The sequence below is a fragment of the Hypomesus nipponensis genome, chromosome 1, assembly GCF_054491055.1.
Source record: "Hypomesus nipponensis isolate SF chromosome 1, ASM5449105v1, whole genome shotgun sequence".
Taxonomy (NCBI): domain Eukaryota; kingdom Metazoa; phylum Chordata; class Actinopteri; order Osmeriformes; family Osmeridae; genus Hypomesus; species Hypomesus nipponensis.
This window is the reverse complement of record NC_140361.1, coordinates 2524230-2551197: the sequence shown is the minus strand read 5'-3', so window position 1 is coordinate 2551197 and position 26968 is coordinate 2524230. Positions and strand designations below refer to the sequence as shown.

Here is a 26968-nt window from a genome sequence, read left to right as displayed (position 1 = left end):
AGAGAAGCCATCCACATCTCATTAATACTCTGTGGTATATTTATGTATTATCGAGTGCTGTAATGGCTAATCCCAAACAGCAGATGGCAGTCTCTACCCTGATGTGGCAACAGACACCTGTTAAACTGTTGAGAGCAGGAAGACACAGCATCTCACAGCAGAATCCATTCTGGCATCTCACTGAGGAATAATTTACGCAGCCATTCAAAACCTTTTCCACTTCGTGGCCCACTTCCAAAGCTCAAATGTTGTCGCCCCCTCCCTATATCACACGCTTAATAACACCACGAGAGTTACATTATATAATAGCTAAAAAATGTTAGCTAGCTAGCCTAGCTAACGTTACTGCTCAAATTCGTTAGCTAGATAGCTAGAGAGAGCTAGCTACTTTTACTGTGTGAGTAGGCTACCTATCAACCTTAGTCTACCTTTGTAATTGTCAATGTAGCTCGAAACGTACAATTTGAACAGTTTTTCCCTAATGCTTGAAGGGCAGCAACATACTAGAACCCAGTGTACATCCTTGGCTAATTGTCCTTTTGGGAAGATAACCCGAATTGCTCCTAAAAAACGCATTTGTGTGCGAGGACTAACGTGATTGCTAGCTACCACCGTAGATATATACATATATATATATAAAAGCGTAAAGTATCTATATATATCTATGGCTACCACTACCAGAAGTTGTTGACTTGGCGTGTGCAATATGCGGAAGTGATGCGTGCATAGGCCTACTGGATTCAAGTGGGCGTATGCAAGTTCCCGTGGAAATTTCCGCTGGGCTACCGTGACCGTGTCGTCGTGATGAATTAAAGGCAAGGCCGTAATCATAATACATATTGGGGGGGACACATCCACCCCAATATTCAAATCTGGTCAAAATGTCCCCCCCAATATATTGAAATAAAAATATAAATGTGCTACGCTACGACAGGCAACTACACATGCTGTCCGAAATTTTCATTAAAAAAATATTTGTCCCCCCCATTGTTGACTCCATGGCTACGGCCTTGATTAAAGGCTAAATGTATTTTCAAAATTAGTAAGACTTTTAATAGTAATTTACCAGTATATATCAATATGTTTCATATTTATTCACTGTCAGTCTGACAGTGAATTCACTCAATAGACAGCATGAGGAATGTTACAACTAGGGTTGAATTTGGTGTAGAATTTTGGCTCTGAAGTTGTGAAAAATATGTCAGAAAATAGATAGAAATACAAGCAAAACACATCCTGAATAACTTACTATACAAAATGAACTTCCACTTCAAACAGTTGAAGGTGGCATGTTGCATGGCCTGATTAGAGGTACATCAAGGTAAACCCAGCTTGTGTATTAGGCTTTTTTCGATGACTCATCCTGTCCCAGGTGAATACAACTTCCTCCTCTACTAAGTCAACGCTGAAGTGTGCGTGTGTGTGTGTGTGTGAGAGAGATTGATTTTCCAACTCCCAAAATGATGACTGGATGCTCAAAGTAGGTTGAGGTCCAACTACCATGTTTTGGGTTAAAGCATAACCTGTGAGAACTGCTTGACAAGAAGAAAAAACAATTAGTATGCAAAATATGAATAACGAATGGGTAACTAAGGAAACAGAATGACTCATTCACAGAAGAAACAATATGAATTAGTCACTCTATTATTTCAATGTAATTTCTGTGAGAGGACAGAGTGGATGTTGGAATTAATCCAGAAGAAGAAGAGCAGCGATTTCAACCCATTCGAGGGTTCGCCTCAAATCCCCTTTAGAAACATTGATCAAATTAGCATTGAAAACAATTTCACTTTCTCTTTTGGGGCTTTCATCTAACAAGCTTTGCAAACATGTGTGTGTTTTCATTTGTGTGTGTGGTTTTGTATGTGTCTGTGTGTTTTAATGTGTGTGTTCAATGTGTGGGTGGGTGTGTTTTCCTGTCTGTCCCTGTGTGTGTGTGTGTGTGTACTCTGCCTGTCCCTGTGTGTGTGTGTGTGTGTGTGTGTGTACTCTGCCTGTCCCTGTGTGTGTGTGTGTGTGTGTACTCTGCCTGTCCCTGTGTGTGTGTGTGTGTACTCTGCCTGTCCCTGTGTATGTGTGTGTGTGTGTACTCTGCCTGTCCCTGTGTGTGTGTGTGTGTGTGTGTGTGTACTCTGCCTGTCCCTGTGTATGTTAGCCTTCATGGAGAATCGTTCGTGGGTGGAGGACGACACGATACTCCTGCATGGTGTTGGGCTAATGGATCAAAGCCTTATGATTTTCTGTTTACAGGAGAGACACAGCTGGAGTCTGTGACAGGCTGTGGGTATTCATTCAACACTAGAACGGGTCCGCTCACTGCCTCAGTGTGTGGTTGCCTGGTCAGTCTGTGAGTGTGTGTGGGGGTGTTTATGTCTAGATAATGGATCATGATTGTATTGTATTGGCAGCTGGATGACACAGAAGCGTGAGAGAAGAGACTTTGTGGGATATCTGCCCTGGGTGTTGTGGCGATGTGTGCGACAGATAGAGAGGTAATTCGATACTCAAGACTATTATTATCATGATCAATGCTGAAGCTATCTTGGATGGAGTACTGGGCACTGATAAGACTGAGGCATGTGGATCAGGGTCAAATCAAAATGGCTGCGAAATGACAAAGAACTATTTGTCTTTCTCCCTCCCTTTATTTTCAAACTCCAATTCACCCTGTGTCTCTCTCTATCTCCACCTCTCTCTTTCTCTATATTTATTTCCCTCTCTGCCGTCCATCTATCTCCCTCCATCTCTCTCTCACTCACTTTCTCCATCTCTCTCTCCCCCTCTCTTATGGTCCAGCAAGGTCAGCAGAATCTCCATTGTTGAACAAAGGGTCTTTGAAGAGAACACCGAGTGCATTCCGACTAGACTGGCCATGAAAGCCAATGGCCTCTCTACCACACAGGAAACAGCTCTCACCGACACAGCAGCTCAAGAAACGGAACAGCGAGGATCCTGAACAAAACAGACCCCCCAACTGAAATGTTTAGTTTCAATCTCTAAGACGACGATTTGTTCTTGTCAGTTAGCCGGTTAGCAACAGAAACGCAATAACAAAGCGCTAACAAGTCAAACAGAACATCAGCAACAACAACACAATTTCCGCCATGACCGTTGGAAATAACTTTAAAAGAGGAGTAAACTTGTGTAGAATATTAGCCTGGAATATAGGGCATCGCTGTGTGCGGGACGTACCACTGCACGGTCTGGTAACTCTGTGGCTTTTCTCTAACGAACAATGGGCAGCATTCAGCGGTATTGTGTTGAGGACAGGACAGCAAGCGCGCACCCCTCCCGGCCTATGGCCGAAGCCAGGCCACTTTTCTCTCCTCGAGCTCCACTGCTAAGCAGGAAGCGTCGGGTATTTCCTTTAGATGACTCGTGGATAAAAGGTAATAATAATTTTTTAAGACCTGAATTGTTCATATAGAACAATGCGAGTTAAGGTCAGCTTGAATCGGATGGATTGTTTTTTAAGCTCGACAAGCAAACGCCTTAAGCTTTGACAACAGGAAATGAATACAAAAGTTCAGCGGAACGGCATTTAGTGAAAAGGTCAACACTCAAAATATGTTCAGTGGCAACTTCTCATGCTATACTGGGGTCAGATGGCTGAGCGGTCAGGGAATGGGGCTGTTAATCAGAAGGTTGCCGGTTTGATTCCTGGCATTTCGCCCTACTTGCCTTGGGGGGAATGTCGCTCTGGATAAGAGTGTTTGCTAAATGTAAATGTAATGCTATACTATTTGGTCAGTGGGGCCTTAAAACAGGTTCACACAGTACTGCTTTTGAAACAAACACTATTTTGGACCCATGAACACGCATTTTCATTCCAGCACCTCAAAACTCCCCAAGACATGAACATTTACCCCAAAACAGCTTAAACTACAAGGATATTTTTTATTACTCGCTTATCATATCTTGCTTGGTTGGTTCGCACAAGAAAACATCTCCTCGTGTTACATCTCAATCATTACCAGACCTCTCTTTCCCAGTTCAGCAACACTTCCCATGAAGAATTAACCACACGCTACATAATTTAGCGTTCAAGCTAAAGGCCTTTTACAAACAGGGATGGTGAGACGAGAGAATGGAACGTGATTTTACTCCATGGTGAGTCATGAGAAGATAGTGAGTCAGTACAAAGCAGACTTCAGAGAGCATTTCCCCTGCAGGGATTTTGGCTGGTTGATTGAAGGAGGACAACAGCCATTCAAGCTAACAGTAAGCAGTGTCCGACATGCATTCTGAGGCCAGTGTCCAAGCCATTGAATAAACTGTGACTGGGCACCACCTCAGCTGTGTAAACAATTGGGTAAGAAGCACTGTCCCTGGCACATGTCGCAGTCCGCTATACCCTGGGGGTCTGTCCGTGAAGACTTTTGTCCTAATACGTGGGGCCTTATAAAGGCTTGGGGCTGTCATCCACACACACACACACACTGTCTCTGAGGTATGTGCTCTCGTCAGTTAGAGCTTCAGTCTCCCTGGTCTGCCTCTGGTCGCCAGCATCTCCAGTCCAGCCTGAGCCTGGTGTCTCACCTCTGTCTGTCTCACGGTCACTAACTAGGCCAGCCTCGCTGGAGACAAATATAGCAGCATGTCTTCAACATGTTCTCATGCACTCTGGCAGATGTGACGGTACGACAGCACGCCACTGCACAGGCAGACAGACAGACAGACAGACAGACAGACAGACAGACAGACAGACAGACAGGCAGACAGACAGACAGGCAGGCAGACAGACAGACAGGCACACGTACAGTATTATTGTGTGTGTGTTCACCAGACCTCTGGTGCCCCTACACCACACAGATAATGGCACAGTGACCACAGCGAAGCCTGAAAAAGCTCCCTGCAGAGAGAACGGTCCCGTTTCTGACCACAGAGACGGGGCTGCCACCTGACGACTGAGATAACAACCCGACACAAAAGGACTGAGGCATCATAGCTCTATTTCTGGACCATAAATCCTCCCACACGTTCTCTCGGAGCTAGGAGAAGAAAACCTTATTATCTTTTCATAAGCACTTTCTCTGCTTAACTATTTCTACTCTCTCCTGAGCAGTTAATCTGACATTTTTTTTGGGGGGGGGGGGGGGGGGGGCTTCTTGCTAATGCAGAACTTTCGACAGCCTGGATTTATCACCGCTATCTTCTTTCGTAGGCTTTACATGATTGACCTGTGAACCAACAGTTTCACAGCTATCTGCATGTACAGTACAGTACAGTACAGTACAGTACAGTACAGTACAGTACAGTACAGTACAGTACAGTACAGTACAGTACAGTACAGAATACAGACCACCTGACCCCAGGTTTTCCTACCAGATTATAGGCCACCTGACCTCAGGTATTCCTACAAGAATACAGACCACCTGACCCCAGGTATTCCTACCCGAACACAGACCATCCTACACTGCTAAACCGGTCGTTAAATGATCGCGCTAATCAGCATCATGCATCCAGACATCTCTTGCACTGACGTGTCTCTGCCGCGGGCCTTATGTCAGCTGTGGTGACGGCATCTCCATGTGATGTCATGGCTCAGTGGTGGAATGTTTGACAGCAGATCAAGAGGTTGCAGGTTCGAATCCCATTCGTGTGTTAAACCATCTGCTGAATGGATGTGCTATTCTCTACAACTGTTACGCTCTATTAGGAAGATGGCATGGCTGTATAGAAGAGAGCAGATGTCTTTTTATTGTAAGGCGCCGTAATCCCCCGACACAGCATCTTTGCCTGACTTGAGTGGACTAGTTTTAGGGAAAAGGGTGTGAGTAAAGCGTCAAATACTGGAACACAAGGACAAGAGTTCCATAACCACAGCAATAACTTACTGTAATAGTATTTAATGGGACAGAAAATGCTAAGCTAATGTGACTGCGCAACATGCATTGGTGGTTGAGGAACTTTATCGCTAGAGGTCTAAAAACACAGCTGTGGTTCCTGGAGAACCCAGCGAAAGATCGTATTTTTTGTGAGGTTCATCACAATATCAAAGTATCTACGATGGAGTTGAAGATAAGGAAACCGTGAGCCAGTGCAAGTATGTGTGTGCGAAAGGAAGCCTGACTGTGTATGTGAGTCAGACAGTGTGATTGAGTGTGTGTGCGGGTGTGACAGAAAGGGTGATTGGGTGTGTGTGCGGGTGTGACAGAAAGGGTGATTGGGTGTGTGTGTGGGTGTGACAGAAAGGGTGATTGGGTGTGTGTGCGGGTGTGACAGAAAGTTTGACGGTGTGTGTGTGTCTGGGTGTGATGGAGAAAAACGAACAGAGAATATGAGAGATACAGAGCATATGTTGTAGTGTGTGTGTGGATGTTAGATTGTGTGTGTCTGTCAGTACACACAGAGTGTGTGTGAGTGCGTGTGTGTTCAGTGCAACACAGTCACACAATGCTGACAGGGCTACATGCTTAGGGAGTAAGCAGGGCAGAAAAGAGAATTTGTTTCCAGACATTAATTGGGTCACTTTGTTCATTATTCATCAGCACACACTGTAATATCTGTTTTTAGAGAAATAAGGCAAGAACACAACACCACGTTTCGTAGTGTTGTAGTAGAGTACAGTCGTGTATTTGCTGTAGAGTAACGAGTTCCTCCATCGGTCGGTCTATAGTAACTCTGCTGCAGTAATAGTTAGAGACAGCGACAGACAGAAATAGACCACAGAAATGCATTCTGGGTAACCGTAGGACGAGCTAGGTTTCTTCCACACCAACAAAACAAACGGTTTCACCCCCGAGGTGGCTGTGTGTTCTGTGATACGCACCTTCTTTAACCAGCGCCGACGCCGTTTTTGAAAGACGGGTCACGAACGACCGTCTTTAAAATTGATATTGTTGCTCGCTGCCGTGTTTAACATACTGTTCAGATCTGCTGTCGTGACGCGTGACTTCAGATTACGTAACGGCTAATTAGGAGAGTTTCGGGGGGGGTGGGATTCCGATACGACATGACTGCACTCGTTTACGCTGTGATCATGGCTCAGAGGGCCCCTGCTTCAACTTTAATACTACTAATAATGAATCGCTTTAACGTAGGAGTGTGCTCTGAAGACTGGTCTGTGTTGTCGACATTGTCTCTACTGACAGCAGTCTGGCTGCTCCCTTCAGGAGAAATCACACTGTACATCCTACGGTTAGTCTCCTTACCAGTTGAACAGACCTTCACAAGTGTTTGATTATGTGAGAAGAAGGGGGGGGGGGGGGGGGCGGAACAGTGACAGAGGTATTCTCTATTGTTCTGGAATATTCTGCAGTCTTCCACTCTGAGATTTTGTATCCTTGTAGTTCTAGAATCTCCACATTCCGACAGCTGTCGAATCCAGTGCACCTCTGGAGATATGGGCTCCTCTCGCAAGAGCTGTCACAGTGTGCAAAGGCCCCCTCTCCTCCCTTATCCTCTTCTCTCCTCCCCTTTCCCCTCCTCCCTTCCCCTCTCCATGCTGTAACTGGTTCATTAGACCTGCTCAGAGCGCTGGCTGGCTGAAGGAGGGGGGTTTAATAAGCACTCTGGGTTTCAGACATTTGTCTCTGGGCAGCTAGGATTCCACTGTGGAATTTCTAATAACCCCCGTCCCAATAAAGCAGTAAAGAGGAGAACATCAAACAGACAAGCCTCTTGGGAACCTCTCCCTCTCTTCTCTCTCTCCCTGTCTCTCTCTACCTGTCTCTCTCTACCTGTCTCTCTCTCCCTGTCTCTCTCTCCCCTCCCCTCCCCTCTCCTCTCCTCTCCTCTCCTCTCCTCTCCTCTCCTCTCCTCCCCTCTCCTCTCCTCTCCTCTCCTCTCCTCTCCTCTCCTATCTCCCCTATCAGGCAGATAGGAGAGACAGGTATCTGCTATCGTGTGTGTGTGTCCTGTGTGCGTGTGAGGAGAAGGACTCACGTGACGACCAGCGAGGCGGTGAACAACAAGCTGGAGAGGAGACCTCTCTGACAGTCTGCGTTCTTCCTCTGGCGCTGGTGCATCTCCCCGCCACAGTTGTCACAGCAACGGCACATGCAGAAGAAGATGCCGACCAGGGGCAGGAGCAGGATGAAGACCAGGCCCAGCACCGCACAGACCAGGAAGCCGATCTCATAGTAGACTGCCTGGGGGGTGAAGGGAGGGAAGGGGAGAGGGAAGGAGGGGGGAGGAGAAGGAGAGAGAGACAGGAGACGAAGAAAGACAGAGCAGAAGATATACGTTAACCTTAACTGTCAAGAGATTTCAAAGTTACACGTCCGATTCAGTGATCCGTGAGTCACCCGGACACTGACCCTCCGCATCAGCCGATTGAAAACTCACGCAGCAACACAAGAAGCAGCGCTTTCTGCTCTGCATTGTTACAGGAGCTTCAAAGTGAAGCACTGAGCGATGAGGGAAGGTAGCGAGACAAAACAGGATGTAATCAAACAACTCATTAGAGAAGGGAGAATAGGGATTGAGCTTCTAAAGCTAAAACCCAAAACAGGTTATGATCAAGGGTACAGCTAGCTAGCTAGGGGGAGAGGTGGGGGGAGGAGGGAGTGGCAGGGACAGTAAACAGAGACTAGTGATCTGAGTAAGTAACTCAACTCTAAAGATGTTTTTCTGGATGTCTTGTATTGATGTGAATGCATGGATTTGTGTAACCTGAGTACAATTAAGTGTTTTCATTTTGGATTCATAGAATAAAATGTATCTTTTATGAATGCGTATATATATTTATTGATGTATTTATTTAACATTTAGTTAACATTGAAGCTGAACTGCCCACTTCCAAAACTGCAACATGAAAGCAAAAAGGCCACTGATGGCAGTTTATCAACAACAGCTCCCATCTCTGTCATGTGCCGCAGCTGTCAAACGGATCTCCCATCCAACCCAACCGAGAGCTTTGAAATTGTGGAACAAGTGAATGAGTAATTCCTCCACCGTATGTAACATGTCACAGAGATGTTGGATGTCTCGTGGATGTGAAGGGATCAAAGTGAGGCCCTATCACAGCTGGAGAATAGGGGGCCCGCTCTCTCTGCCTCCCTCACTGACACGCTCTAATCCTAATCTCTGTAAGAAGTCAAAGACCCTCGTCTGGTACAGAGACCTGGGGCTCTGCCGTTTAACACCACTGCTCCTGAAGGTGGCTTCTCTCTCTCTCTCTCTCTCTCTTTTTCTCTGTATTTGTCTGTATCTCTCTCTCTATATATGTGTCTCTCCCTCTCTTTGCTTCTTCTTTTCTTCTTACCCTCCCTCCTTCCTTCCTCACTCATTTGAAATCTTTGCAAAAACTTTTTTTAAATCTCTGTCAGCTCTGCTTGGTTATTCAACTTCCAAAGCCACTGTTTGGCTGAGTAAGACTCCTAGGGTGGGTCCAGTAGGTAGGTAGGGAAGGGAGGGAGAAAGGGAAGGATAAACAGCAATCCAGTTTTACCTACAGCCTACAAGCCTCTTGACTCTGCATTACCAGAGCAGGAGAAAACCTGAATTAAGATGTTCACATAATAAACAGAACCTGTGTCTTATTAGAGTCAGTCGTTGGTGGCTGGTATGCATGTTCTATACTGATAGATGAATACATAAAAATCTCAATCCTTATTTTCATTTAATCTTTTACAAAATAAAATTCACTTATTTCTGAAACACTATTAGTTGTATTATGCTGCCATGATGAGAGCCTTTAGCTCTAAAACTGTTGACAGGAGGTATTCTCAGAAGGGCTGGGGAAGATCCAGTCCACTGTGTGGCCGTGTGTCTTTCTGGTCCTTCCCACTGGGACCTGTACTTCATCACAACATTGTCTTCCTCGTTCTCAAGGTCAAAGGTCAACATTCCCGGTGGCCCAGCGACACTCCGAGCAGCTGGCTTGGGCCCGGTCCTCCTTCTGGGCACCTCTGGGCTCAGGGACAGGTAGGTCACACTGATGATGACGCTAAGCTGCCCAAGCCTGTCAAATCCTCACACCCTGTCAATAATCCCCTCACGCTGCGAAATGCCCTCCAACTGACGCCCTTGTCACCGTGACGACCGTGTACTATGATTCCCCGTATCAGTTTTGGAATGATGTCGGTCTGATGAGCTCTGGGAAGGTGATATATGAGAGAGTATATTAGGTGTGACAGTTCTGCTCGTCGAGGTGTCTTGGGGGTTTTGGTCACATCAGCCATGGCAAGATCCAGGCAGTGTGTGTGGGTCACCTGGCTGAATGGGTTTGAGGGTTTAGGTTGGTTACAGGTGCTGATCTGTGGGCATCTGTGAAGAACTCTGTGACACGTAAACAGAGCTGAACAAATATGATGTTATTTTGAAACGTCTAACCACTGAGTGAAGTTATTACTAGGACATACTGGGAGGCTAGTTAGACCCAGTTAGAGGGCAGGGAGGAGGGCAGGGAGGAGGGGAGGGAGGAGGGGAGGGAGGAGGGCAGGGAGGAGGGGAGGGAGGAGGGCAGGGAGGAGGGGAGGGAGGAGGGCAGGGAGGAGGGCAGGGAGGAGGGCAGGGAGGAGGGCAGGGAGGAGGGCAGGGTGGAGGGCAGGGAGGAGGGCAGGGAGGAGGGCAGGGAGGAGGGCAGGGAGGAGGGCAGGGAGGAGGGGAGGGAGGAGGGCAGGGAGGAGGGCAGGGAGGAGGGCAGGGAGGAGGGGAGGGAGGAGGGGAGGGAGGAGGGCAGGGAGGAGGGGAGGGAGGAGGGCAGGGAGGAGGGCAGGGGTAGAGGGACTGGATTATACAGCGGGATGGGGGATAGGCTGGTTGCACTGACACATGACATGTGCAGACTTTACCTGGAGTGTCAGCACTATGTTTTCTGGCTGAACGGGCCAGATCGGATGAAGAGAACATGCAGAAGACAGAGGCAACGCAGAGTCAAGAACGAGTAAAGCCATCAACCAAACACTTGTGGATGAAACAGAAAACAAATTAAATTAAAAAGAACATAGACTGGCATGCATTCTGTCTCCACAGTGTTAAGAACACTTAGATGGTGATTTTATTTAAAACAACCATCCACCTGAAGATTTTGAACATACGTGTCTAATGTTGCAGAAAAAAATCCAAAACTTTCCATACCGTTTTATTTTTTTGGTGAAAGGTCTACAGATCTTCAAAGCAAATGTCTTGTTAATTAAAGTTGTTTATAAGAAAAAAGATTTCTCTCTCTGGTTTTGAACACAGAGACAGCAACAATTATCGTTTTTTATCACAGTGTTAAAACAAAAGACTGCTGGCATAGGCTTCCACTAGCAATTAAGACATTGCTTCAGAAAATAGATGTGTTTCAGCCAAATCCAGACCTTTGATAATATGCGTCATTTCCGTGTCATAAATACAGTAAAGGAATAGCATTCAGTGAGAAAGTGATAGTAAAATTCACACTATCAGGCATTCACTCTCTCTCTCTCTCTCTCTCTCTCTCTCTCTCTCTCTCTCTCTCTCTCTCTCTCTCTCTCTCTCTCTCTCTCTCTCTCTCTCTCTCTCTCTCTCTCTCTCTCTCTCTCTCTCTCTCTCTCTCTCTCTCTCTCTCTCTCTCTCTCTCTCTCTCTCTCTCTCTCTCTCTCTCTCTCTCTCTCTCTCTCTCTCTCACACACACACACACACACATACACACTGTTACCTTCTGATACTCTGACTGGATGGCTCCAAACCTTTCCTTGGCGAATTTGACGACGAGATCTGAAAGGACAGAAAGGAAGGCACCCCAGAGTGAGACCCATCTCCTCGCACCTCAGTCTACCCAGACAGCACAGCACAGCACCACACACATGTTCACACCTCCACCTGTGAACAACCGCTCGCCTCAAAAAGAAATCGTGGGTTGGTGACAAACATTACAGCACCGCAGATTCCACGCTGTGGTGCCGTATAGACCGACGTAAAAAGTGTATTTTGTAACTTACAATAAACTGTGCCCTCGGGAGTCCTGAGTGAGTGTACATTACATTTACATTTACATTTAGTCATTTAGCAGACGCTCTTATACAGAGCGACTTACAGTAAGTACAGGGACATTTTCCCCCGAGGCAAGTAGGGTGAAGTGCCTTGCCCAAGGACACAACGTCATGTGCACCACCCGGGAATCGAACTGGCAACCTTCATTTTACTAGCCCGATGCTCTACCCGCTCAGCCACCTGACTGTGTACGTGATGTGTGTGTGTGTGTCATATGGAAGCGAGAGGTAGACAGTCAGTGAGGTGCAGCGTTCCTCCTGCAGCAGGGGTGTTCATATCTCAGCTCTGGATGATGACAGACGGGGCAACACTGCTCACAGACAGACAGACGGCAGGATGAGACGCAGACAGACAGACGCCAGGATGAGACGCAGACAGACAGGTAGATGAAAGGTAGACAGAGGCAGATGAGAGCCAGAGGTAGATGAGGCAGAAGAGGGACATATAGAAGCAGAAAAGGAAACAAAGGCAGAGAGAAAGACTGAAAAGCAGGGAAAGGCAGATGAGGTAGAGAGGTAGATTAGAGGCAGATAGAGACAGGGTGTGGAGAGAGAGAGGCAGACAAGTGTCTGTTATCTCGTTTCAATGCAGGTCTTTCACAGGAAAGAATGGCTGAAAAGTGCTAAAATAGACGTACAGCACTGAGAAGATAATCATTGACAGGAACCTTTTGGGGGGGCTAAGACGAAACATCTATTATTCAAAAGATGAAGTTTGTAAAGAGATCGTCCCTTCAGGCCTCTCTTGTACCCAATTATTCTGGTCTTCATAGAAGATGAGCACCATTATCATGTGTCTCCTGGAATACCTTTGTCTTGACATTGAATTACTTTGAAATAAGAGGATATCTAAGCTCAGCCACCTACACAGTTCTAAGAGAACCAAACAATATAAAGTTGCTAAACTCTCTGAGTAGGAAGTTCAACCCAAAACCTTTAATAAAATATTACGTATAAACGTATCAATATATTTTTGTATTTGCTGATACTAAAAACTATTACAACCAACTCAGACAACCTGTGACAATAAGAAAAACATGATACTGGGTTAATATTCACCAGAGGATGGTCCAATAACCAGGGGGCGATCCAGATCTGGGAGCCAGTCTAGCTAGCTGTGGTTAGACTGAAAACGTTCTGCGTTGTATCTCGCCCTCGTCATGACGACGATGATTGTTGTCAGTGTGTGTTGGGATAGTGAAGTTAGCTCAGGCTAATCCCGTTAGCTGGCTAGCAGCAAGGGGCAGAGCCATAGAAAAAAGATTCTACAGCTCTGAGCAGGGGTATAGGCCCTGCTCTGTAGCGATCGTATAGACCCAGAGATGGGCCCTGTAGCCCTGCTGCTAGCCAGCTAACTGAATTAGCCCAAGCTAACTTTACTAACCCAACACACTGACCTTTACCTCAGTAACCGTATGATGAGGCACTGTAGCCACTGTAGCACTGTATCTTTCTCCGCTATGCTGACAGTTTCCAAAGAATCTGTTCGGCAGTCTAACTATACCCACACGGAGAGGATGGCCTGTCATCGTCCGGTCAGTATCTAACCCATAATATCACCAAGCCTGTAGCCTTGGAAACGTCTTTCAACACCGCTCATCACATTTACATTTCATTCAACCAGCAGACGCTTTGAACTACTGCGACTTAAAAATAGGAGGCTTCCTGTTGAGGTAACAGCTGTGCTGTGTTTTGGGATCGGGAGTAACAGTGATAAGGGAGACTTGACAGAGAAAAGACTGGCAGAAAGGTCAGGCTACTGTTGACTTTGTGCTTTTCTTATTACCCGTCAACCTCTCTTTGAGCTGTGGTTCTGGAAACCTAGCTGACCTGGTTTGAACAGCGACCCTGAATTCCCTTACCCCTGGCGGATGTAAACAGTCCCGTCGGCGCAACGGTAAACAAAAGAAGGGTGTCTATCACTGCGGCACGCAGGAAGCAAGACCCGGGGTCTTCACGGAACCTTCCGGACTGCGAGCGAGCTCCTGTTTCATCATTAATGAAACCCCGAGTGGTGAGATATCCAGGACAGACATACTAGTAGCTGTCCCCCCTTCCATTGTTCTAGTTCTGGAGAGCGTCTATGATCCGTGTGACCTACTATTACAACATTCATAACCGACAGATTTAGGGTGAGAGACACCTGTTGGTGTGGATTTCAGACCATGAAGAAAGACGCAGCATCTCTCAAAAAGAGGGACTACAAGGCTCACGGCACAGATTGGTGAATCTGCCTCAATTGAGGGTGAACAACGTGTCTTGTCTTTCCACAATGATGTTGTTTCCTACCTCACACTCCCTTAGTCTTAAACAAGCTCTACAGTACGTGTATCTCTTTCAAACTACAACCCTCTATCTTCAACATCTTCTTAAGTGGTGTGTGGTTATTGAGGCTACAATCTGACCACAAGGTGTTTCAGGAGAGGAGGTGAGGACATTCCAGTAGTTAGTCTTTTCCCTTACCGACGAACAATGAGATGAGGAATGTGTGTCTGTGAATGAGTGAGTGTGTGAATATGTGTGGCAGGGGGAGGCTAGTGATAATGAGGCACTGTCAGGAAGCACAGCGAGCGAGAGAGAGAGAGAGAGAGAGAGAGAGAGGCGACAGAGAACGGGAGCGTTGGAGAAAGAGAGATTGAAAACGACAGTGAGATGGAGAGAGACAGTGAAAGCGACTGTATGAGAGAGAGAGAGAAAAGGGGAGAGAGAGGGTGAATGGTAAAAGGATGAAAGGAAGCGGGAGAGAAAGAGAGAGAGAGCAAGAGCGAGCGGAGAGAAAGGACTGTGGACAGGAACCAAGCCTGGGCAGTGACTGGAGGGGTCTAATACCCCCTCCATCGCTGAAAACTCCTGCATTCACACTGATTAGGTTTCCCACCCACGACATGTCTCTCTGTTTCCGTAACGCTATCTCTGTTAGCCCCCCCCTTCCCACTCTACCTTTGGAAGCCAGCTAGCCCCCAACCCCCTGTAAGACCCAGAGACTGATGCTTTTCACTGCCATGGGGATAAGACTTCTTCTTTCTGCTTTTGAGTGGAGATGAAGAGAAAGAGAGAGAGAAAAAAGAGGGAGAGCGGAAAGACAAAGAGAACCTGGCATGATAAATATTTCACTGGGAGATTTCCCTGAGGTAACCCTCTTCAAATACACCACCAAGAACACAATACAGACTGAAGCTGTCTCATTTCTGCAGGGTTTCTCTCTGAAGAAGTTTCAAGAAGCTGGATTTTTCTGAGAGATGGATGGGCTCTTTGGATCGTTACAGTGTCTTGAGTGTCGCCACCGGCAACGTCTCCAACGAAGACCTTAGACAACATTTCACTTCCGAAAGCCGTTTCTCATGGTTCCTCCTCCTTACCAGTCAGCTAGTTAGGGGCATGCTCGTTAACTTAGACCAAGGTTTACCTGGTAACTAAGGACCCTTACGTCACTCCAAATCGCGATTCTCACATCGAATCCACCAAACTACAGATCACCACAAACAACAAGACAGCGTAAGGACATGGAGGACGTGAGCCAGGAGAGAGCAACTTTCATGTCGCTGCGTTCTGATAGGATCTCTCCTGCCACCCACAGCGCCGTGTTAATCCTGTCAGCAACCCTCTGGGTGCTCATGTAAAACACAGCGATTAGCACTGTGGTTTAATTGATTTGACTGAATGTTCGATCCTACGCACAGGGAGATAGAAATAATACAAGTTAGCAACACTCAGCAGAGCTGCACATTGTCTTGGAGGATTAAGCCTCGCAGACAGAAACTTCGGATGAATATACATCCTTAATAGCATTAACGCTCCCCACGCTAATGAAACAGTAGCTCAAGGCACAAAATGTCTGCCACGGGTCACCAGCGTGGGCGGAGGAAGTGAGACATGCAGTGATGAGAGGTGTAAGTTAGGACAGTACCAGGCTGAGGTATATAAGGTAGAACCACCACAATGCTTCATTTGTAGACTGTTGAGGAAGACAGATGGGAGAGAGAGAGAGAGAGAGAGAGAGAGAGAGAGAGAGAGAGAGATAGAGAGAGAGAGAGAGAGAGAGAGGAGAGGGATGAATGTTTGAGGACAAGGACTAACCCAATTACCAACACGGTAGCAGAAAGAGTGTCTGTGTGTGTGTGTGTGTGTGTGTGTGTGTGTGTGTGTGTTTGAGGAGAGAGAGAGGAGGATAACAGAAATGCTCTCATAAGAGGGGGAGTAAAATGTATAGAGAGAGCGAGAGAGAGAGAGCAAGAGTGAGAGAGAATCTGGCATGTCAAGGCCTGGCCACGCGTCCTGCAACATTTTGGGAGCAGTATTTACATATGGAGCATCTGTGACAGATAGGGACTCGAGACTGACTGAAGAGGGGGTGGGGGGCGGGGACGTTTAAGTTACCACAAATAAATAAATAAATAATACTCCAAGCAGCGCCGATAAAACTAATTTCACCCCTGCTAAACCCTCCTCTGCAGTCTGGGAGGACACCCGTGGATAACAGGATTGTAAAAACTGCGTATCTGCGACGAGGTACATTTTCCCGACACGCTCGCTCAGTCCCTCTGCGCTCGCAGCAGAAAGCAAACGGCGGCGGGACAGACGCCCACGCCAAGCGGCTGCCTTCTTCATGACAAAGCTATCAGCAAGCTCGCAGAGCCCAAACTGCAGTAAACACTATATCTGGCTTGCGGCTCCAACTATCTGCTAACATGGTAGACAGGAGTCACAAAACGGGTCCAATGCTTTGACCGGTGCTGGCGTGGGCGCAAGTTCTATGTTTGTGATCATTTTTTGTAATGTTTGATGAACTAGAAACCTACTGGTTCGAGTAACCGCCACTATCCTATAGTGATGTGTGGTTCGTTCATTTTGAACGAATCATTAGTTTGACTCAGGAGTAACGAGTAGTCTCAGAGAGCAGGGATGGATTAACCAACGGGCCTACAGGGCCCCTAACCCAGAGCCTCTGTTTCGTCGCTGTTATTAACTTGATATGTACCAGTGTATTGATATGATGATATGCGCCGTAGCCGGTATATGCTAGGCTTAAGTCACTAATGTCTTTAACAAGGCCCAAAAAGTCCTACTGATTAAACTAAAAATTGCCTAAACATTCACTTTGAAGATGTCACAAGAAAGAAACCATCATGATACCTTTCAAGTGAGTGTTTATCCCCTCAGTTTATCTATAGGACTTTAGAGGGGCTGAGTACTCCATGCAATATAGGCCCTTCAACTCTGTAGGGAGAAATCCAAAAAGCAAGTGCAAAACAATAGCATTAGAGCTCTGTCTAAGCACACACTATTTATTGACGATATAATATTGTTAAGCCTATGATGGTCATTTTTCAAGAAAGAGAGGGTTGTGTGGGCTACAAATGTACACCTGTAGTCTATGGTTACAACCATCAAATATTTGTGGAATATAAACGTTGTTTATTTAGTTGATTACTCAAGTACTTTTGCGTTTTAACAACAATATTGACAAAAAAAAGTGAGGGGGGGGGGCCAAGGGGGCCGTGGTTTCTTAATCCGTCCATGTCAGAGAGTGATTTGTTCATTTTACTGAACAAGATTCAAAGAACCGAGTCAGTAAAATGATCCGACTGTCGAGTCACAAACACGCTGATGTGACATTCAAGAACACAGGGAAGATATCGAGCCGTGGGTCAAAGTACAAAAAGATTATGTTCTGCTCTGTGTGACCTGAGAAAGACAGGAGAAAGTTAACACTCATCCTTGTAACCACAGGTTGCTATGGAGACAGGAATCCCTTGTGATGATAACAGCCAAAACTGGTCTTAGTACCTGAGACATGGAGGCGAGAGGATTGTTATCTTCTTTCAAGAGCTTCCCGAGCAGCGTCTTAATAAAAAAGGTATTAAGTTTTTTGGGAAAGACGACCATGATAACCCACAGAGAAAAAATCGAACCCAGCCGTCTCCATTAAACAGGTTACCATGAGGACTGACGGGAAAGGAAGAAAATCGCTTTGAGGATGTGTTTTGTTACGTTGTTATGACACAGATAAAAATACTGCTGTGGTGAGAGAGTGTGTGTGCGGTCATGTGACTAGGTGGTGTGTACGTGTGTGTGTGTACGTGTGTGTGTGTGTATGCACTGGAGGCAAACAGAGGTCTCAGTGAGGCAGCTGAGACCATCACCAACAGAAAAGGCAGCTTGAGGTTCAGTCACCGTGAACACACTCTCTGTTCAGCCCCAACACACACAGTCCAGTTCCCTACTGTACCACACAGTCACACTGACACACACACACACACACACACACCTTTATGACCCTTCAGCCTAAACCACAAAGACTCAACCTAGAGACCAGCAAAGGTTCAAAAGACCCAACAACGCTTAAGGTAACATCTTGTTGCTCTTTGAGGAGACATTTTATTAACTTAACATTAATTTGTCCAAATAGAATAAACCTGACCTGTGGTTAACCTAACCCCTGCTACTGATGGGTTAAAACGTTTGAAGGAAAGTGATCTAATTAGTCCCCTTAGCTATGTCTGCAGCGTCGTACTCCAAGCCAAGTTAAGTATCATGAAGCTACTTCTGTCTACAGAGCAAAGACGTGTACTGAGACACACCAGACACAATCCCCGATCAAGCTTAGCAAGGCTAACAACGAGAGGGCGCAGCCGCGATGACCGACACAGGAGCTCTCAGAAGGCCTGATCAATCCGTGGCGTCAGCTTAATCTGACTGTCCCTGAGACACTGAGGCTGTCTGCACACTGCCTCTCAGAGGCAGGGAGGCAGGGGAACAGGAGAGTCGGAGGCAGGGGGAGGGAGGAGGAAAGAATGCAGGAAGAGGCCCGAGTCGGATTTAAACCCAGGCCCCTGCATTAAGCACCTTAGCCTTAGCGGTACACCCTCTTACTCGGAGAGCTCACCTGGGTAACAAAACAAAATAGTTTTGGACACAATTTCCCACTGGACATCATCAATGTGGGCCGACCAGGCCCTGCCCTGCTCCCGCTCCTGACGCCAGCGCTCCTGTACTGAGACCACCACAGCCTGGGCGTCACCCCCGAGCGGCCAGCGACCCCTCCAAGGGCCTGGAGACGTCCCGGGGGTGACGAGGGCACGGCGAGGAGCCACAGTCCTCCGGGGCCCTGCAGGGGGCTCCTTGCTGGGCCACAGCTGTAGACACAGCTCACCCCCCGTGCCCCACCGTGCCAGCTCCCAGGGGGGCACGGCGGTGCCCAGCCAGTGGAGCTGAAGGATGGGGTAGATGCATGACTTGCCATCCGTTCACCAGGAGCTAGCCGGGGCGCCCGGCTTCCCAGCCCTGACCCACATATGACCACCACAAGAGACAGCTCAGACCTCTGTGGTGAGGCAAATCTCTCTCTGTCTACTCTATGTATCTATATACTGTATATCTATGTATCTCTCTCTGTCTACTCTATGTATCTATATCTGTGTATCTATGTATATATATCTCTCTCTATATACTGTATATCTATTTTTTGTCTCTCTCCCTCTCCCACACGTTAGCTGTTGTCTTCTTTGATTCCATCACTTCCTCCTTGCGTGCATGTACCACGTCTCCGTGTTCCGCTCTCGTTCACTCTAGTCTGCAAACCTACAGTAGTGAACCTCGTTTTATATATTTTTTGACGCAGTGGTGTCTGTTCTCCATGGGTGTTCTCCATGTTATCGCCCTGAAGGTTTTCTACTATGTATCCTCTCTTTCAGCTCTGGTAGAAAAGACCCTGTGTTAAGGCTGGCCTTATAGCATTACCTGCAGCCTTCTGAAAGAGCCGGCTATCTTAATGCCACTTCCCTTATCGTGTGCTACGTCCTCGCTCTGCTAGTACGCCAGAGCTTTAGTAAAAGGCAAGCTTGATGAGATCCAGCACTTCCCTCTTGGATCAGGGTTTCAGGAAATGCCTTTTCTGTGTCATTTAATCAATGTGTGTGCCCTCCTTTAAAGAGCATGCTTCAACGCATGGGATCGGGAGACTGAGTGAGTGGTCATTCAGATCGTTGGGGAGGAAGGGGGTAGAGGAAGGGGGAGGGAGGGTAGAGTGTTACGCAACACATATTCCAGGGGGCAATTAAGAGTCTCTCAGCGCAGCCAGAGTTGAGCTCTTTGTCTTGGCTCTTTGGTGAAATCCCTTCCAGACCGGTGTGAAAGAATGTAGCTTCTCCAAAAATAAGCACTTCTTTCATCAGGGGCGATCTTCCCGTCTGAGACACCTGCAGGGGTTCCGTCTTGTCCCCTGTAATACCGCACTGACGTGGAGCGCTACGCAAGAAGCAAAGCCCTCCTCGCTGGGGGTTTGAAAAATGGCTGTGCATCAGCCTCTCTGAGAGGCTGGATTCTCTTGGATTCTCTGGCACTGGTTTAAGTTGTGCAAGAAGTGACTGGGATGTTGTTAAGGATACAGCCCAGAGACGTACTCTGCCTTCAAGCTGCTTGGAAAGGTTGTGAGGCATTGTTGGAACTAAAACGTGTTTGTGAAAGACGTTTTAGACTTTCGCTGACAAAACTGTGAGAAGGTGTGAGAAGGTGGTTCGACCTGGCTTTATCTGTGGTGCGCACAAAGAACAAAGATCATAACTTTCGTCGTATCTGTGAAATTAATACATTTTATGAGCCACCATTTAGACTAAGCCTGCCATTGAGCCACTGCAAAATGTGCCAGACAAACCTAATGTTGTTGAATGCTCTTGGACATTGCCTTGTATATGTTGTGGTGTCCAACAGTCTTCTAGACAGACATCTTCAGCACTGCAGTAGACCTGTAAGTCTCTGATGGTCTCTAAAGGGCTTGTTGATGCGGTACGTTGTCTCTGAGATATCAGGTGGCAAACTGGAACCAGCTGTCCAGTCGTCGAGTATGAATGAATGTCTTCATGCCTCGCACATCCTACAGCATTGATTTTAAAAAGAAAAGGCTCAAAGTGGCTTAAAACAACCACATGAATCTTTTATTCCAGCGTTTCATTACAAGATCAATGGTGTGGAACTGACAGGGGCCAAGCACATAATTACAGGCCAGGAACAATTACAGAAAACAACTGATCTATTCCTGCTCAGTTTTACATAACGATGCAGATCAGCTTCACAGCAGTCTGGAAGGTACCTTCAACCTCAGTTGAATCTGAGAGGTGACGTGAGCCACATGTATCACACAACAGGCACAGCACTCGTTATGGAATATGTACATATGTACGAAAACAGCACCACCCTTACAGGGAGAATGTCGAGGCCTACTTAGCTTTGTGACAGAGTGACACTTTGCTCCAGGCGTTCATACGGTATTAGGTTGTGTGTGGTCTGTGTATGTTTGTGTGCTGTTTGTGTGGTGTGTGTTATGTGTGTGTACGTGTGTACATGTGTGTGTGTATGTGTGTGTGTGGAGAGGGATGGGAGTGGGGAGTGGGGGTAATTCTATGCTCATGGATGACCCGGGGTATTATTACGCTACGGGCATCACAGTCACCACCCTGACGTGACAGTGTGTGACAGTAACGACCAGAGAAACCATGCCACACATGAAAAATCTAGCAGAAATTGTGCTGCTTTGAGCCTGGGCATGGAGGCAGGTTTAAAGTGTAAAAGTAAACACAATTATTCATTTAATGCTTTCATCCAAAGCGATATATAGCACAGGGAGGCGGATTTGAACCTGTGACCTCTCCTATTTACCACCGAGCTATACCCAGTCTCACACGCACATCCGTCCAGTTTTGTTGGATGGTCTGCAGTTCCGTTACACCAAAACATGTGGTGGTGACCGCCAGTCTTCAAGACAGGCCTTGGTGCAGCCATGGCAGGAAGACGTTTTCAGCACTGCACAACAGCTCAGGAGTCTCTAGCAGCCTTTACAGGCCTGTAATGCATAGATCACAGTGAGCTTGTAAAAACCGAGTAGGCTAATGGACGCTATTGTACAAAATTGTGGTTGGATGACATCTACGATCCGTAATGGCTTGTAAAGGCCTTTAATGCATTTCTTAGCTAGTGAAATAGACTGGATTTAAGGACGTTATATTTGACAAGTGTACTGTACAGTATATCGGTCCTCCAGTCTTGTTTAAAGGCGAATGAAAAGCCTCTGACTCAGGAGGCAACCTCTTGCTTACTAACATGGACGGAAACCAGATTCCAATCTGCCTTTAAATAGTTATCCCGAAAGGCAAATGGTACAGTTTGAGGGAATGTTGAAAGAGAAGGCTGTTTTCGTTTCTTGTTTTTTTTTTCTGCGAGCAGTCAATTTGTATTTTGCTGAGTGTACTGAAAGACTGGCCTATTGTCTGACCAGTGTCTATGAACGGCAGATAGACTGCTAGCAAAGCAGACTGCTGAAAAACAAGTTCTCCTTACTTAGCTTCCTATCAATCCTATCAGTTGACCCCTCAAAAGACCTCTAGCACATTGGAAAATTGGTCTGCTAAAACTGTTACATTGCCTCCAAACTCTTAGCTCACACGCCATCATAGAGCGTTAGCGCATTTGATAGAATGTAGGGCAATGTTTGACATCAAAATACATCCGCTATGATGTCTGCTGCTGTTTCTTTGGAAACGGTTCCGTGTCCTTAACCTTGTGGCTGGTTCAAGGCGGGCTGCCAAATCAATATTACACCTGTCACAGTTTCGGAGGAAGCTGGGAAGGCAAACAGACGTGGAAAATCGAGACACAAATGAGAAAACCTTCAATTTGTCACTGAGGACTTTTCAACAAGAACGCGCATTACTGTGGTTAGCATAATCCGCCTTACACTGACAGCTTCGTAATGCTACAGAGAATTTGTTTTAATGCTACTGAGAATGTACCGCCCGTAGGATAGCTAATTTACGCTCTGATGACGTCACCCCTACTTAAGAATCTCCCATCTTTTCCTTTGAAAGAAAAGTTGCAATGCATAATTCAATATATGGCGACAAATAAATAAATGAATAAATAAAAAATCTATCTTAAACATACTAATGCTATTTCCCAGCCTCTCGGAAGAAGAAAACATGGACTAAAACCAATAAAAATAGTAATATAGCCTACTACGCATCCTATTTTAACCTTGTAATGTGTGACTGAGCATGAGTGGAGAGGCATCACCCGTGATCTTCTCAAATCATACACACTAACTGGCCTGTATGACAGACAATATGAAACCGAATCGATATTGATGCACTGAGTTTCAACCCTGCACGACTGTGTGGTTTCTTCCAAGCCTTTCTACGCCAATCAAAATCAATCAATCAAAATGGATTTGACAGATCGCTGGATTATCATTCTAAATCTCCATGCTTGCGTTTTATTGGTTCAATTAATTGGCATGTGGCTGTCACTCATCCTGTTGTGTGGAAACCACAGTGAAAAGACAGAACTGTAATTAGGGGGTCAGATGGCTGAGCGGTGAGGGAATCGGGCTACCTATCAGAAGGTTGCCGGTTCAATTCCCTGGCCTTGAAAAATTCTGTTGTGTCCTTGGGCAAGGCACTTCACCCTACCTGCCTTGGGGGAATGTCCCTGTACTTACTGTAAATCGCTCTCGATACTCCATTGACCAAACATTATGAGAACTTCGTAAGAGGAAGCTTTTGACAAACTGGAAAATAAAACCGCGGTACCATATGGCCCTCCGGATTATGGGATTACCTAATTAGCAAGGTGACTCTGGGAGACACTGTAATCTGTAGTTTTTTTTTCAATTGACTATGAACACAGAAACATTGATGATGACTGAACCAATAGGCCTACTTCTCCTTCTACTTTAGGCACACCGTATTTTTGTTTGGAGAAGGTTAGCCTTAATTGCATTAAATGCCGATCCAGCTCCAATCAGTAATCGGTAATCCCTCTCCGTCCACATTGGTAGATTACGTTTTCTGGAGCACCGGTTGTCTCTTAAGTGACCAGTAGCCACATGATAGTCAGCGAGGGTACTTCTTTGAAATTCGGACACTGTTCAACCACAGGCGAAAGAAACTAGCTACCTCTTTCTCGACGGGTTTATGAACTTGCAACTAATGTAGCAGACATGTACTGCTGTTGTTGCATTCAGTGGACTGTGAAAATCCATCTGAATTTCATTTAAAATATCTGCAACGAAATGCATTTTAATATGGCGACTGTTCCAAGACCTAAAACATGTCACAAATCAAATTTATGGACTCTGTTGTAGTGGCACTCCATGCCTTATTATGTCTCAAATCGTTATGGCTAAAAGAAAACATTTGGCACAGCTACGTTCCGGTTCAGACCGAGATTGCACTAACGACTCATTGCTTACCTTCAGGGAAAGGGTTGGGCTGCACAACGTAAAGGAACGCGTGCACCATGTGGAACAGTATCCCTATTACTCCGGGTTCGTAATGGGCCATGGTCTCGTAAACTCCCGAGGGGACATAACCAAAATCCAACTTTTCCGACGGTGGATGTTTACGGGGCTCCGTTTCTTGCAGGAGTTCGCAGGACGTTAGTCCGCAAAAGAGGAGAATGAGACCTGGTTTCCACATCGCGTCAAGTGCAAGGCTTGAAGTAAACGGGAAACGCAGATTACTGGGGATATATATATATATATAAAAATCGCTAGTTTCTTATGTCTACAGACGCAAGGAAATAAGAGGAAATGCGGGGGACGAAAGCAGTGTCAAAATGGATGGACTACAGGTTAAGTCCAGCTGCCTGCTGAAGAATTCGTGATAATCATCATTCCCACGGTCAGTGGCTCCTCAGAAGGACGCAAGACAGGCGCTTCTTCCCTCCGGTCCTCTACACGGTCTCCTCCTGCAAGATAACACAGAGTGTCGACTTGGCTCGTGCAGCATCTGTGCGAGGAGGCGCGGGAACAGTTGGCCGCGCGAGAGAGCGTGCGTATACGCGCGCCGCCGCTCTACTTGCTGTGAGGCTCGGGATACTGTCTGGTCCAATGGGAAGCGCTCCTCCTGTCGGGTGGTAGAGGATGAACTATTACACATATTATAGGCCGACATTGTTTTCCAGTGAAGGAAATTAATACGGGAAACGATTCTTTAAAAGAATAAACGAATAAAAATGAAGTTTAATAACTGTAGAGTATTCCCAATGAACATATTAGCTTACAATGTATGAAGCAGGGCGTCCAAGATCCTGTTTTGACTATAGCCAAGTCCCCAGAGAATGAGAAAACAAAGGACAATTCCCAAAAGCCCCTGAAATGAATAGGCCTGCCTACTCCACTGAACTCCACATCAACAGATGCCAAAATGGCCTCTCTTTCTGGCTGCCCCCTTCATCACAGGTGTTCAGTGTCCTTTCAACCTTCACCCCCCCTGAGGGGGAGGAAGGATACAATATACCTGGGGTAGGCCGCAAACACAGGACCTGTGATTGGTGGAGCGGAGCCTGGCTAAGCTCACACCCAGCCGGGTACAATGAGGTCCTTGTTGCTCTCCCACCCTGAGGCCAGGGCCTCTGGACGGGGGCCTCTGGCCACAGGCTTGGATCACAGAGTAAGAACACCTTCCTTCAGCGCACGCTCAGGCTCATTAGACCTGCTGGAGGAGGTACAGCGACAGCAGGTTAGCAGGAACCATCCGAGAGAGAGAGAGACAGAGAGAGAGGGAGGGAGAGACAGAGAGAGAGGGAGATTGAGAGGGAGAGAGAGAGACACACAGAGAGAGAGAGAGAGAGAGAGAGAGAGAGAGAGAGAGAGACAGAAAGAGAGAAAGACAGAGAGAGAGAGGCAGGGGGAGAGAGAGACACACAGAGAGACAGAGAGAGACACACAGAGAGAGACACAGAGAGAGACAGAGAGAGAGAGAGACATAGAGACAGAGAGAGAGACAGAGAGAGAGAGAGAGAGAGAGAGAGAGAGAGAGAGAGAGAGAGAGACAGAGAGAGAGAGACATAGAGTCATAGAGAGACAGAGAGAGGGAGGTGTTTCTCAGTACAGGAGTCAGGTTTGACACATAGTATAGAATGTACTGTTATATAATGTTTAGCAAAATTAACAATGATGTATTCCATATCTTTAACACATTAATGGCTCCTCTTGCTGGTGATCAGTGATAGAGTGTGATTCAAAGTGAAAATATTAATTCCTGGTGTGTGTGTGTCTGTTTTTTTGTGAGTACGGACTAGGTATTAGGGTTACAGCCTGTGTGAATTCCAATAGTGGATTTAAAAACACCCCCTCCTCTGGTGTTTTCATGTTGACTGTGAAAGGTCTTCAATAACACCACAAACATTTTTGGGGGTCTGTGTACTTAATTTTTTATAACTAGGACATAGTTATAGAAGTAAACTTCATGGAAAGTGTTCCATCCAAAGAGCTGTACAGGGCATTTGAACCTGCAGCCTCTTGATCTGCAGTCAAATGCTCTAACCACTAAGCTATACCCAGGGGCAGACTGGCCATTGGGGGTTTACCGAAAGAATCCCCAGTAGGCCCACGTGGTTGGGATGGTCCAAAATACCGGCCGACTTCCATCGCTTACCGGCCCTCCTTCTGACATCACTGGCACCTCCAACTATTTTCCATTTTACACAGCTTGAACACATATAATTTGCTCTAACACCATCTAAAATCACTGAGTTTTATATTCCTCCTCCTCGCGATCTGTATTCCCACTCAGGGTGCTTATATTTCATGTGTCTTCTGAAATGTGTTCTTACCGACTTCGGACGTTCAACGCGAGAAAAGATAAATATGATGTCATTTCTTTGTAATTATCCAAAATAGTGTTGAGTGTCTGGGTGTTTTTCCAAGTAGGTCACTGATTGGTCGATACGTGCGATGCATTGAGTGGGCCAGTCTGACAGTAACTCCCTGGCCACTTTTTCCCCCCCAGTCCGCCCCGGTTATACCCATCACGTTTGGTGGACGTTGACTGTGTACAGCCCCAGCCGTTACTGGACAGACACCAACAAGAGTACTACCTGAGCAGTTCCTGGAAGCTGAAACTGAGAGGAGAGCAGGGGACTTTCCTGAGGTAAGAAGATTAGGCCTCAAAGCCAGGCTAGGCTGGAGGTGGATTTACACCGTCTGAATCACTGCCCTCTTCGTGGGAGGGGAGGTCATCGTTGTGCGAGTAACAGCTTATTTGCAAAGTAAACACTATTTAATCACCCCC

The 26968-nt window shown here is 46.5% G+C and overlaps 1 protein-coding gene across 6 annotated transcripts in view; it reads right to left on the bottom strand.

Moving 5' to 3' along the window:
• The window catches only part of prom1a (prominin 1a), a 42363-nt gene extending 17676 nt beyond the window's left edge, over positions 1 to 24687 (bottom strand). For 2 of the 6 annotated variants that reach the window (XM_084698959.1, XM_084698980.1), the window contains exons 1-3: positions 24145 to 24683; positions 11570 to 11628; positions 7888 to 8093 (exon numbers count right to left, since the gene is read on the bottom strand). In XM_084698959.1, the coding sequence (XP_084555085.1) occupies positions 7888 to 8093; positions 11570 to 11628; positions 24145 to 24370 (491 nt within the window). In that variant the 5' untranslated portion in view covers positions 24371 to 24683. Of the gene's footprint in view, positions 1 to 460; positions 722 to 7887; positions 8094 to 10739; positions 10767 to 11569; positions 11629 to 24144 lie in introns of those variants that run through there. The other 4 variants (XM_084698996.1, XM_084698967.1, XM_084698972.1 and 1 more) reach the window with 4 other exon arrangements.
• Between the last annotated feature and the right edge of the window lie 2281 nt (positions 24688 to 26968).